Raw genomic sequence first — 14,423 nt, 5'->3', positions numbered from 1 at the left:
AGGGGCATTGGAATCATTATAGGGCCCAAGGCACCAGAGTGCAGAAAGCCAAGGTATTTATCGCATCCCAAAACTTTGTGGCTTAAAACAACAATAATCATGTGTTTCCTCATGGTTTCTGTAGGTCAGGAATTAAGCACACAGTGGAGATGGTTTGTCTCAACTCCACAATGTTTAGGCCAGGGGTTCCTTGGGGGAACAGCTTGGAGGTTGCTGCTGTTACCTAGAGGACAGAGGCCAGGGATGCTGCTGACTATCCTAGGGTGTGTAGGGGATGCCCAAGAATTATCTGTCCAAAATATCCAGTAGTGGGGTTGAGAAAACTCTACCCTAGGGCTTCCACTGGAAAACAAGGAGCCAGAATCATCTGAAGGCTCGTTCGTGTTGATGGTTGGTTCACAGGGGCTGTCAGCCAGAACAAGGTGACCTTGCCATGTGACCTAGGCTTCCTTACAGCATGGTGGCTGGGTTCCAAGGGCAAGAGTTGAGAGAGAGAATGGAGAGAGCAAACATAAGTGAGTCAGGTGCGGGTCATGTTGCCTTTCACGACCTAGCCTGTCCCGTTCATGTGTCCTGTTGGTTGACATCACAAAGTCCCCCACCCCCACAATGGGAGGGGAAATAGACCGTCGTGATTATTTTCGGACAGTATAATCTACCACAGCAAGTCCATCGTTTCCCCTTCCCATCACAGGAGTCAGAAAGAAAAGAGTAAGAATGAGCAGGAATGGGAAGGGGAAGTTGGGTCGGTAAAAACCACAGAAGCCACTGAAACCACGGAGGTATAGTGGCCCAGCCTTGTGCAGCAATAGTTCTTGGCTAGGCAGTAGGTTTGAGCTGCCCAGGAAGCACTCTGATTTGGGAGACCTCTCTGTGCGAGGTCTGCCCAGCACCGTGATGGCAATCTATGAAAAGCTGAATTGCTTCTATGAAAGCTAGCTTAGGTATGTCATGGGTAAAGCCCGAAGTAAATGAAAATCCAGCACGTAGAAGGCAAGGACTGTCTATAGAATGCTCCCTTGTTATGGTTATTTCAGTTGTGGACGTCTTTCAAAGTCAAGTATACAGTTCACAGGGGGCTCTTAACTAGAAGTTTGGGCTTAACATCAAGCATGTTTTAATTATAATAGCATATATTAACATTTAACATATGTAGGTGTTTTGATTTTTTTTTTTTTTTACAAAGTAACTTATCTTGGAGAAGACAAATTTATATTTCACTTTTGTGTTTTAGATTTTGCTGAGCATGTTGACTTCCTAGAAGCCATAAGTAGTGCCTTGAGGGCCCTTTTGCAAACAATGGCCTCCAAGAACATTTCTCAGGTAAGATTTTAAAAAAATTTTATATGAAACCCACAAAGATTCTGTATTATGGAAGCAAAATTAATTACTTAACTTTTTTTTTAAAGATTTTTATATATTTATTTGACAGAAAGATCACAAGTAGGCAGAGAGGCAGGCAGGGGGGAGGGGGAAGCAGGCTTCCTGCTGAGCAGAGAGCCCCAATGCAGGGCTCTATCCCAGGACCCTGAGACCACGACCTGAGCCGAAGGCAGAGGCTTAACCCACTGAGCCAGCTGTGGTTGTGAGAGGCTTAACGCGGTGCCCCAGCTGTGATTCTTCTTCTTCTTTTTTTTTAAAGATTTTATTTATTTATCTGAGAGAGAGAGAGAGAATGAGAGGGGAGAAGGTCAGAGGGAGAAGCAGACCCCCCATGGAGCTGGGAGCCTGATGCGGGACTGGATCCTGGGACTCTGGGATCATGACCTGAGCCAAAGGCAGTTGCTTAACCAACTGAGCCACCCATGCAGCCCAGCTGTGATTCTTCTATAAGAACTTTCTGTCTCCTCAGTTATTTGGTAACTTTGAAATAAAGCTCATACCAAAAAGATAGGATTTTTCCAAAATAATAAATTAGTGCCCTTAGCAGTCTCTAAAAGTGGTGAGTGAGGTTTGTTTTTTTTTTAATATCATTATGAACTCATGGGACTTTTTGTTTGTTTTGTTTTTAAGATTTATTTATTTATTTATTAAGGATTTTATTTATTTGTCAGAGAAAGAGAGTCAGAGACAGCACAAGCAGGGGGAGAGGCAGGAAGAGGGAGAAGCAGCCTCCCTGCAGAGCAAGGAGCCTGATGTGGGACTGGATCCCAGAACCCTGGGATCACGACCCGAGCCAAAGGCAGACACCCAACCCACTGAGCCACCTAATTGTCCCATTTATTTACTTATTTATTTATTTATTTTAGAGAGAGAGTAGGAGAGAGAGTAGCACGAGTAGGAGAGGTAAGGGGGAGGGAGAGAGAATCCTAAGCAGATTCTCTGCTGAACACAGAGCCCCACTTGAGGCTTGATCTCACAACCCCTCTGAGACTGTATAGTCAGATTGCTGTGTTTTCAAGTTACTTGACAAAATTCTCTTTCTGGCTTGTTGTAAAGTTAGCTTCAGTTGTTTTAGCTTTCTTTCTTTTTTAGCTTTCCTTTTTATAAAGAGACTTAGTTTTTTTGCTTTAATTTTTTTAAAAAGATTTATTTATTTATTTATTTATTTGACAGAGATCATAAGTAGGCAGAGAGGTAGGCAGAGAGGGGTGGGGAGAGCAGGCTCCCTGCTGAGCAGAGAGCCTGATGAGGGACTTGATCCCAGGACCCTGAGATCATGACCTGAGCCGAAGGCAGAGGCTTTAACCCACTGAACCACCCAGGTGCCCCTAATTTTTAATTTTTAATTATATAAAATATTTACACAGTTTCAGAGTTAAAACTGAACCAAGATATATTCAGAGAAATACATGGTAGATGCATACAATGGAATATTATTCAGCTTTGGAAAGGAAAGAAATTCTTATACATATTACAACATGGATGAACTTTGAAAGCATGACATTAAGTGAAATAAACCGAACACAAAAAGACTCATATTGTATGATTCCATATATTAGGGACCTAGAATAGTTACATTTATTAGGACAGTATGTGGAAACCAGGGATTGGGGGAAGGGAGGGAATTTAGGGGCATACTGGTTTTTTTTTGTTTTGTTTTTTTTTTTAGGGGCATACTCTTTAATGGGATGGTTTCAGTATGGAATAATGAAGCCCTGAACGAGGGTGGTGGTGATGGCTAGTGGTACAGCAGTCTGAAGGTATTTACTGCCACTAAACTGTGCACTGAAAAATGGTTAGGGGCACCTGCGTGGCCCAGTCATTTAGGCATCTGCCTTGCCTTTGGCTCAGGTCATGATCCCAGAGTCCTAGGCTCTCTGCTCACGGGGGAGTCAGCTGCTATCACTCCCTCTGCACATCCCGCCCCCCACTCGTGTTCGCTTTCTCTCTCTCTGTCTCAAATAAATAAATCTTTTTTTAAAAGGTAAAAATGGCAAGTTTTATGTTATGTATGTTTTAAAACAATTTTACTTAACTTACTTTTATTTAGTCTCGCTTCTGTCCCTTCGCCCCTGTCCTTTTTAGGTTTTGATTTATCATTCCATTGTTCTTCATTTGGAAACATAAGCAAATACGCAGGCACTGTTCTATTAAGAGTCTTACTGCTGCACCCTGCTTTGCCCTTTCTTCCTTCTCGATCCTTGTATACAGATCCCTTCCTCATTCCTTCCTCACAGTTCCACCTTCTGTTACTCCATCGTGTTGGTGTCCTTACTCGTTCAACCTACCTGCTGTTGATGGGGGTTCTCATTCCAGTCCATTGTTATTACAACTAGGATGGCAGGGAAGAGCCTTTTTACAGATGTTATTTCGTGGTTTTTGCCCTGGTGTCTCGGAGATGGATTCCGCGGAGAAGGGGGCTTGCTGAGTTGGAGGAGAGATGCATTGGTGATTTTGCTGATTATTGCTCTAGTCCCCTCCTCCGAGATTGAGGCGTTTTGGACTTCCTACAGCAGTGCTGGAGAATGCCTGTTTTGCTGTAGCCTCAGAAACAGAGTAATGTTGTCAGAACGTTAGATTTTTTACCAGTTTGATAGTTGAGACATTATATAGCAATTTTAATTTGCATTTGTCTTACGGTAGGAGATTGGATGTCTCTTTATGTGCTTCAAGGGCCTTTGCATTTTTTTTCTGTAACCGCTCCTGTCTTTTGCCAGTTTCGCTATTGGGTCGGTGTCTTTTTCTTCTTGGAATATAAGGGCAAATCCTAGGGCCTCACCCCCAATTCACTGAAGCAGAAACTTTGAGGAGGGGCCCAGTGATCTATATTTTAATGCTTCTCTGGGTGATCGGCTTGCTCACAAAGTTTGGGGACCAGTGTGCTAAACCATCCCTGCCCCTTTTCTAAAATCTTCGAGTTTTGATTAACATGTCATTAGGCCATACCACCCACTTCTCTTTCTTACAGCCAACTACTATGCCCTGGGCCACCCTGTTCCTTGAAGATTCTTGCTGTTGGGGTTTGTTACTCTTTGCTAGTCCTGTCATGATTCTGGGTGACTTCAAGATCCACATAGATGTCTCCCCATCACCTGGCTTCAAAGTTCTTGGACCTCTCTTTCTCCAGGGTTCTGGTCTTCCTTCCCTACCTTAGTCATTCCATGGCCACACCCTGGAGCCGTGCTTCCCAAACTTTATCTTGGTCCACAGTTTAATGAGAACATCTCTGGTGCTTTACTGTTAAATACAGTATGTGTTGTTGGTATCTAGTCTAAACTCTTTCAGTATTTTTCTTTGTATATTTGAGAATTTTTCAAGAACATAACTTTTTTTTTTTTAAAGATTTTATTTATTTGACAGACAGAGATCACAAGTAGGCAGAGAGACAGGCAGAGAGAGAGGAGGAAGCAGGCCCCCCGCCGAACAGAGAGCCAAATGTGGGGCTTGATCCCAGAACCCTAGGATCATGACCTGAGCCAAAGGCAGAGGCTTTAACCCACTGAACCACCCAGGCTCTCCACAAGAACATAACTTTTGACCCTCAATTTCTTTGACATGAGAATGGTAATAATGGAGAAAGGATTAGAAAACCCTATACTGTAGGGCCATGGGAATATAAAGTCTTTTTATTGATTTTCCATGATCTTCAGCAGTAGCTAACTGGACCAGCCTGATGCTTAAAGAGAATTCCTCCCAGCTCATGCTCAGTTATAATGTCTGGGCATTCATATATATTAAGACCATAAATTCTCAGGTTGGCTGTACATTGGGCATGAGCATGGAATTTGAGGACTAGAAGGAACCTGGCTCTCGTGCTTTCCAACGAGAGGAAACCAGGGATCAGAGTAGCTGAGTAACAGCACTGACAGGACAGTATGACTATCCGGCTCCCTGTCCATTTCTCTGCCTTTTCGGCTTGTGCACGTGGGGCAGCTTGCCTGTGTGACTCAGGCTGGTAGTAAAGCAGCACGCCTCCAGCATTCCCGGCAGCCCTGTTCAGCTGGGAGGCATCCCAGGGTTGGCGGGATTGTTTCCATTAGATTATTTCCTAAGAAACTGGGGCATATTAGCTGTTACCTTGAGATTTGGCAGAAGCACTGCAGATGATTCAGAAATGAGTTTTAGAACTGTTCAGTATGTTTATATATAATAATATCTAACAGTTAGTGAGTTCTTGATGTGCATTATTTAATTCTTTTTTTTTTTTTTTTTTTTTTATTTGAGAGACAATGAGTGAGAGAGAGCATGAGAGAGGAGAAGGTCAGAGGGAGAAGCGGACTCCCCAAGGAGCTGGGAGCCCGATGCAGGACGAGATCCTGGAAGTCCAGGATCACGACCTGAGCCGAAGGCAGTCGCTCAACCAACTGAGCCACGCAGGCGCCCGCATTATTTAATTCTTAAAGCAACTCTGCATGGTGACCGCTGTCCCCGTGTCCCTGATGGGGAAATGGAGACCTTGGTTGGGGAGGGGAGAGGAGCCAGGATATGAACCCAGGATGTCTGATCCCAAGCCCTTAGTCACCACACTGTGCTGCTGCTCACAGGTGATGGTTTGGCAACACAATAACTTGAGTTCTCTGGTGATACCTGCATCCACAGGTGTGTTCAGATTAGCTTAGAATGAAAATTATCACTACACAGTAGAAGCACTCTATAATTTATTTAATGGTTTCTACAATCTCTAATAATTTCCTGTAACAACACACATCTCAGGGTTAGTTCTCAACTTGCATGGCTTCAGCCAATTTTTATTAAAGCTACATATTCTATGTACATTTTCAAAACATTTTTTTGGATCAATGTTTAAAAGAAATTAGGATCTCTTTAAATAGGTTTGTGTACATCTGACTGAAAGTCGTCTTTTTTTTTAAGATCTTATTTTTTTTTTTAATTTATTTATTTGACAGAGAGATCACAAGCAGGCAGAAAGGCAGGTAGAGAGAAAGGAGGAAGCAGGCTCCCCGCTGAGCAGAGAGCCCGATGCGGGGCTCGATCCCAGGACCCTGAGATCATGACCTGAGCCAAAAGCAGAAGCTTAACCCACTGAGCCGCCCAGGCGCCCCTAAGATCTTATTTATTTATTTGAGGGAGAGAGAGCACAAGCAGGGTAGAAGAGGAGGCAGAGGGAGAGGAAGAGGCAGAAGCAGATTCCCTGCTGAAAAGGAAACCCAACATGGGCCTTAATCCCAGGGCCCCAGGATCATGACCTGAGCTGAAGGCAGATACTTGGCTAACTGAGCCACCCAGATGCCCCCCCAAAAGTCTTCTTCAAGTAAAACTAATGGGAAACGAAGCCCCTCTTCTGGGCTTACAGCTGTGGTAGATTGAATAATGACAGTGACATGAACAGGCCTCATATTCATTCAGAATTATCAGCTGTACTGGGCACTGGTTAGATGTGTAATAACTTCTCTGTTGTTGACACTCCTGTCAGTGCTGTTGCCCATGCTGTCGGCATTGGTTGAGTTTTACACCGTAAACACTCTCTTTCCTTTTCAACAGTGTATGACTCCCAACCAGCTGATGACACTATGCACAGCCGGCATTCACAGTGGTAACACCGGGGTTAGAGTAAACGTTGTTAGTATTTTAGGAATCACGGGCAGCGTCCTCGCCAAAGAAGATGGAACACTGGAAACTCTTAAGGTAAAACTATATGCTTCCAACGTAAAACATTAAATCGTTAGAAAGAGGGGAAAGAGTAAACTGTTGGTGTGGGATTTTTAAAAACTTCTATGGACATTATGAGAAGAAATCCTATCGAGAAGTTGCTTACTAAGGTACATTATTAAAATATGCCCCTTGGTTTGATTTGCCTATATGAATTAGGTAGGCACTCGAAAAACTGAGTTGCATTTGGCCACTTAACTTTATTCCTGAAATACTTTTTCAGAAATAAATTTGTCTTTAGTGAAAGGCCCAGTTGAGAATTGTCCCAGGTGCCTCTGCCTTTGCTGTTGCATAAAATGTGTGCATATTATATTCTCCTACTGATGAAGGAACAACTCCCCAGTTGCCTTAGCACGCCAGACTAAAGCACGTTCTGGACAATACCACACGGTCCACTCTACTATCACTGTGTAAGTTTTAAGTGAGAAGCGCGTTAGGAACTCACTCAGCATATTTGCTTTCAGCATTTTATCTCAGCACGGTTGCTGGGGAACTACACTGCTAGAGACACAGCATCCCTAGGAACTAAAAGGACCGTGATAGTAAAATTGCCCTTCTTTGTGCTAATAATAATTGCTGAAATATTGATTACTAATTAATGGGTAATAAACTATTAGACTTCCTGAGAACTTTACAACAACGACTGGTTTTTGTTTTTGTTTTATTTTTAAGTGGGCTCCATGCCTAGCGTGGGGCCCGATGCAGGGCTTGAACTCACAGCACTGAGGTCGAGAACAGAGTGGAGATCAAGAGCTGAATGCTTGGGGCGTCTGGGTGTCTTAGTCTGTTGAGCATCTGACTCTTGATTTTGGCTCAAGTCATGATCTCAGGGTGATGAGATTGAGCCCCGCGTTGGCTCAGCATAGAGTCTGCTTCTCTCTCCCTGTCTCCCTGTGCCCCTCCCCCTGCTCTTTCTCTCTCTCTCAAAAAAAAAAAAAAAGAACTGGATGCTTAACTAGACTGGGCCACCCAGGGACCCCAGTGACTGATATTTTTTAGAACCTATTTTTAAAAGATGATACATGCATGTAACAAAACATTCCGAAAAGTAGAAAAGAATATATAATGAAAGACCCCCCCTCCATTACTAACTTTCCAGCCCCCCCCCCCAGTTTGACTCTAGAGAGACAGCCATGGTTACCCCATTCTTTTGTTTATTCCAGGGAATTTTGGTATATAGACACACTAGTGAGAGAGAACGTAGCCATGTGGCTGTGTATGTGCACACAGATACAGATGAGCGGGTGCGTGTTTAATCACTTCCTGCCCCCTACGACTATAATTTCCAAGATCCACTTAGGAGGAGCAGCAAGTTTTTCTCAGGCATAACATGTGATTTAAAAAAAAAATTTTTTTTTAAAGGTTTTATTTATTTATTTGAGAGAGAGCGCTGGTGCGCCGGTGGAGGGTGTGGTGAGGGGAGGAGCAGGGGGAGGGCACGCAGCAGACGGAGAGAGAGAAGCAGACTCCCCACTAAGCAGGGAGTCTGACATGGGGCCTCATCCCAGGACCCTGAGCTCAAGACCTGAGCCAAAGGCAGGCACTTAACCAACTGCACCACCGAGGCGCCCTCTCACTGTTTAATGTCTTCAGCGTGGTCCATCCTCAAGTGCTTCCAGTTGTTCCACAAACATCTATTTATAGATAGTTTGTTTAAATGAGGATCTAAGTCAAGTCTACATGTTATGTTTGGCTTTGGATCGTCTAAGTTTCTCTCAATCTAGAAACTTCTCTCCCTGCCATTACCCTAGCACTACCTCTCATCACCTGCTTTTTGTTTTTGTTTGTTCTTTCTTAAGTAAGCTCTATGAGCAACATGGGGCTTGAACTCAGGATCCTGAGATCAGGAGTCACATGCTCTGTTGACTGAGCCAGCTGGGCACCTCTACTACCACCTGTTTATTCCTCAAATCCTGGGGTCAATTGTCTCACAGCCTCCAACCTTCTGGATTTGTCTGATTGCTTCCATGGTGTTAAGCTTGTTCCTTTATCCTCTGTATTTTCTGCAGACTACAAGTTAGATCTAAACCTGGATCCCATTCAGATTTATGTTGATCTTTTTAATAAGACTACGTCATAGGTGATCGTATGTGCTTCATACTTTATTATAGGTTACTAACTCTAAATACTATCCTAGAGGTTATCTCGAGTACTTAAATTCAGATAAGACTGAGGTCCAGAGCGGGTAATGGACTTTCTAAGGGTCAGTCTGTTATTTATATCACAGCTGGAGTTTGGACTCGCTGTTCTTAGCATTTCCACTCTCCCACCGATAATACAAGATGTGCCCATCACCCTTGAGACATAAAGGGTGAAGCAGAACAGCCAAAAACAAAGTAAGTTCACTCTCGAACAGTTCCTCACAGATTGGGTATGCCCTGTTCATCAGCTAGCTAATCCTCAAAGGATGGATGGGTGTTAAAGATCATCACAGGGAGTCAGAAAGAGATGAAGTTTCATTTTTTTAGTTGTCCTAGAGTGTTTTTCATATAATTTTACTTTTTCATATAGTTTTAAAAGCGTGTTTTTTGTTGCAGATATATATCTGTATTTTTGACACCATGGGGAAAGCCTTTTGGGGGGAGATAAGGGGAAGTTTTAATTGATTTTATTTAGGAATAGAAACTCTAATATACTTAAGTTATCTTGTTGATGTTATACTTGGTTTATTTATAAATATAGGTGAAGTCTTTAATCTTTAGTTCTTTCCAAGTTTTAATTTGTCTCTGGCATTTCTAAATTTTAAAATACCATACGTGAATTGTTACCACATTTAAAGTTAGTACTTATATTTGAAACCGATGTTAGAATATTGGACAATCAACAGTGTGCCTTGTTGTCTCCAGACCATTGGGTGCTTTCTGCTTGAGGTTGCCACCAAAGATCCCTCCCTCGTGGTGGCAGGCGAAGCCTTGGATGCCCTCTTCGATGTTTTCGCAGATGGTAAAGAAGCCGAGAAGGCCTCAGTTCAGATTAAATTGTTATCTGCTCTGAAAGAATTCCAGCCAGTCTTCAAAATGAAGGTATGGAGCCGTTTTGTGTCAAAATGCTTAGGTCTCAGCCATCCTCCGAGAACGGGTGTCTGTAGTTCCCGCCATGCACTCTCTGTGATTCGTAGAACGCTGCCTCCCTGGAACTGGAGAATGCTTGTTGCCTGAGTCAGAGTTCGGGCCTTGCTGTTGAATCACTGTCACTTGGGCCAGAATGGTGTGGGCACAGTTCCCTTTCTAGATGAGTTCAGTAATGCTCACAGTGCTCCTGGAGAAGCACTACAGTCTGTAGCCTACAAAGCACTTTCATAGATGTTGTAAATTTATTTTATGTCATTACAAGTAATATATTCCAGCTTGATTCCAATGTTATGACTATTTCCCTTTGGTGTTCTGAAAAAAATGGGCAAACTCCAGGCTGGTCTCTGTCAGAGAATGTAGCTACCTTCATTTACCCTTTTATTTATTTTTTTGTTTCACTAGAAGCATCAAAGCTAACTTTGAGTCAAAGAGTAATTTTCAGAAACTTGGTGACTAGGGAAAGGCAACCAGGAATTTTAAAAACAGCCTTGAATCCTATGTCTACAAGTTGAAGTTACCATTCTCCAGTGATCTAAACCTCCCTTTCCAGGGGCACCTAGCTGGCTCAGTCAGTGGAGAATGTGACTCTTGATCTCAGGGTCATGAGTTTAAGTCCCACCTTGGGCAAAAAACAAATAAAATTTCCATTTCTAAATGATGTCATTTTGAGAAATAAAAATACTCATATTTTTTGCTTTTAGATTTCAGATTAAACATTTGCTTTTAAAATCTTTGTCAAGAAAATAGAGGTTTGGAAGAAAAATTAGCTTACTTCTATTGTTTTCCAATATGTATTTCTTTTATTTTTATTATTTTAGAGAGAGGGAGAGAGAGCAGGGGGATGAGCAGAGGGAGAGGGACAAGCAGACTCTGCTGGTGTGGAGCCAGATGTGGGACTCGATCTCACAACCCTAAGATCATGACCTGAGCGGAAACCAAGAGTCGGAAGCTTAGCTGACTGAGCCATCTAGCCGCCCCCAATTTCAGGCTTCTGATGCAGAATTGATTCCTCAAGGAGAGAACTCTGTGATATTTTTTAGGATAAAATGATTGTATGTCTTATAATTTAGATTTTCTGAAGTGTTTTTTGAAGGAATAGGAAATAGGTTTCTTTAGAAAAGTAGCAGCACACACCGCATACATTCTATGTCATAGTTACATCTAAGTCAGTGTTGGTTTAAGGACATCAGAATTGGTTTGTTTTTAATGTTTTCATGTTTTGGCATATTCTACTTAAAAATGTGATCATAGTGACTGACATTTATTGAGCTAAGATTCACCAGTAGGTAACTTAAGTCTGGGGGAAACAATTGAATAGTTTACTCTTAATTACCCTTTGTTCAAGCCTGTAGGATTTTTTGTTTGGGTTTTTTTGTTTTGTTTTGTTTTGTTTTTGCTAGTTTTTAAAATTGAGATACAGTTCATATATAACATTGTATTAGTTTTAGATGACAGTGTAGAGATTTGATGCATGTACATACTGGGAAATAACTACTATAATAAATTTAGTTAAATCCATCATCACACCTAGTTGGAAAATTTTTTTCTTGTGATGAGAACTTTTAAGCTCTACTCTTAGAGTAATTTCCAAATATACAATCAGAGTCTCCATGCTGAGCGTTATATCCCCATGACTTACTTAGTTTATAACTGCAAGTTTGTGCCTTTTGACCCTCTGTTCACCCACACTTGTCTGTTCTTTAAGCAGTGAGAGGTTTTATTCCCTTTATTTTCTGCCTCATCAGTAACTAAATTGAATGACATTTCTCCACATAAAGACAAAATGTGCCTTAGTATTTTCCCCCTTTGTTATGCAGAATGTAGCCCAATAGATTCACAAACCTGCACTTTGTGTTTTCTCTTAACACTGTGTCCTAAAGATATTTCCATACCAGTACGTGGTGGGTATCCACAGTGTTCTTAAAGGGTGCAGGCAGGCCCTTGAAACATCTGAAAAAGGAGTCTGCATGGTGAGGAGAAAATACCCGCTATTTCCCTGCAGCTGTAAGGAAAGCTGATGTAGTTGAGAATTCAGACTGCAGAAGCCAATGCTCGGAGAGGAGTTATGTAAACTATGAACCAGCAAAACAACCCCTAACCATTGGGAGGGCTGTTCTGATTGAGATTCCTACTTGCTATGCAGTGGTATGGTAATGATGTTTAATTAAGTGTTTTTCTTTTCTCAGAGCTATAAAGCCCTAATGAAATTTCTTTGTTAGCCAGAAGAGCAGCTTGTAGTTTTTCATACGAAGCGCTTCTGTGAACGAAGCCACAGTTGCCTTGAAGACTGTCGGGTATATGTTTGGCCTCAAGTTGCATTGCAGTATGATGCAATGCGCTTTAGCGAAGAATTTCCCTAAAGGGCCGACTCTCAGAGTTGTCCTGTGAGCAGACTCACTGGTAACGTGTTACAAATGCAGATGCCCAGGCCCAACCCCGGACCTACTGAGAATCAGAAACGGCAGGTGGGCCCACCAGCCTGTTTTTTTAACAAGGCTTCCAGATGGTACTGTGCACACTAAAATTTGAGGTCCGCTCTCCAGAGGTGAAGTCTAGTTCACATACCGTAAAACTTACTCTTTTGAAGTCTGCCAGTCAGCCGTTCTTGTAACGATCATTTTAAAAAGGTGCATAATCTTAATTTATCCTTAGGGCTCACACACTGTATTCTTTTACCTTGGAAAGCGAAAATCTTTCACCAAATTCTGGCAGCTCTTTGTTCTGAAAAGAATACGCCCCAAATCACATGCTTTCTTATCTAAAGGAATTCGTAATGTATACCAAATCACTATGATTTTTTTGGCAGATGCGAAAAGAAGGGAGAGGTAAATACAGTCCAGATCAGCTGTGTGTTCTCGACAATGTGAAGATGAATTTGAGAAGGTTTGTCGCTTATCAAGAAACTGTTGAGAAAAGACTGACTACTTGAACCATTGAGAGAGAGACCAGTTCTCGCCCCAAGTGTTCAGTGCTAAAGAGTACTAAAGTATTTCCTTGGAGTGTATGTGTTTCTAAAAATCATTTCTCAGTGCTCATATCCTGTCCATTAATTTGAAGTTTATAAGAACTTCAAAACCGCTCAGAAGCTCTTTTAAGCCTTGGGATCTCTGTGGCATTTCTAGTATTCTCTAAATTATGTTTCCAGCACGTTTTAATCACTGGAAACGCAAGGAGTGGAAGAGTAGAAACAGGAATCTCAGGTGGTTCTTCATGAGCATAAAGAACCTTCCAAACAATCATGTTTTCCTGGAATTTCGCAGGAAAGGAAAATCCAGAGCATTTCTTGGATGCTCTTTTAAGCAAGCATCATTTTATATGTGCTGCCAAAGCGAGCATCATTTTGTATTAGCTAAACCTCTATAAACTGAAATATGAAGACAAGCTTCATAAAAGTTTTTTGGTTATGAAGTATACCAATTGTGTTTCCCTTTTGTGCAGAAGTGAATGAGCTGAATTTGTATTCCACTCTTCAGTAGAATATAGTAAGGAATTAATGAGGTCATTGTCAGCCTCTATACAAACGGAGCTGATCACTTACTGCTTTGTAACATCACTCCGTGTTTAATTTGATACAGAATCGGAATTAGGAGGAAATATTTTTTAATAAATAACTTTTTAATTGAAAGCTTTGTGTCTTACACAGTCTTTTTAAAAATACCAGATAGCCCTGGTCCTGGGTTTTTTCACTTGGTAATGGGTATTGCTTCGACTATATGTGAAATATTTAAAACAAGACTTACAGCAGGAATCTCCAGCATTACTCTCAATGTCCTTGTGTTAATGGGTGACAGCTAGAGCGAGGGGTCGGGGAATTTCAGCGGACCTCATCCTCTGAGAGGCAGGGGGAGTTGGGGGGCCCTGGACCAGCTCCATTGTCCGTGCATTTGCCTAAGAAGAGGTGTCGATGAAGGTTTGAAAATCCTCCCACAGTTGATCTCAGTTGTCCTGTTAAAAGGCCTAGTATCCAGGGGACTTTGCTTTCTCATCTAGTTCAATCCATCACCTCACACAGTTCAATGTTTTTTTTTCTTGTGATGAGAACTTTCAAGATTCACTCTCTTAGTAACTTTCAGACGTACAATACGATATTGCTGACGTCACCATGTGTTTATTGCATCCCTTACTTGTTAGAACTGAAAGTTTGTGTCTTTTGTCTCCCTTTCCCCATATTGTCATCTCCCTCCACCTGCCCCACACACACCTCAGGCAACCACCAATGTGTTCTTTGGATCTAGGAGCTTGGTTTCTTCTGTTGATTCCCAGTATATGTGAGATCATACACAATTTGATTTTCTCTAA

At 42.0% G+C, this 14,423-nt stretch overlaps 1 protein-coding gene across 3 annotated transcripts in view; it reads left to right on the top strand.

Annotated features, from left to right (window-relative positions):
- Positions 1-13,749, top strand: part of HEATR3 (HEAT repeat containing 3) — a 38,964-nt gene extending 25,215 nt beyond the window's left edge. For 2 of the 3 annotated variants that reach the window (XM_045989113.1, XM_045989115.1), the window contains 4 exons: positions 1,235-1,323; positions 6,886-7,029; positions 9,900-10,076; positions 12,931-13,749. In XM_045989113.1, coding sequence (XP_045845069.1) covers positions 1,235-1,323; positions 6,886-7,029; positions 9,900-10,076; positions 12,931-13,053 — 533 coding nt within the window. In that variant the 3' untranslated portion in view covers positions 13,054-13,749. Of the gene's footprint in view, positions 1-1,234; positions 1,324-6,885; positions 7,030-9,280; positions 9,390-9,899; positions 10,077-12,930 lie in introns of those variants that run through there. The other variant, XM_045989114.1, reaches the window with a different exon arrangement.
- The last annotated feature ends 674 nt before the right edge of the window (positions 13,750-14,423 follow it).

Source organism: Meles meles, chromosome 19 (genome assembly GCF_922984935.1).
Source record: "Meles meles chromosome 19, mMelMel3.1 paternal haplotype, whole genome shotgun sequence".
In the NCBI taxonomy this organism is placed as follows: domain Eukaryota; kingdom Metazoa; phylum Chordata; class Mammalia; order Carnivora; family Mustelidae; genus Meles; species Meles meles.
Note: the sequence above shows the minus strand (reverse complement) of the source record. Positions and strands in the feature narration are given on the sequence as shown.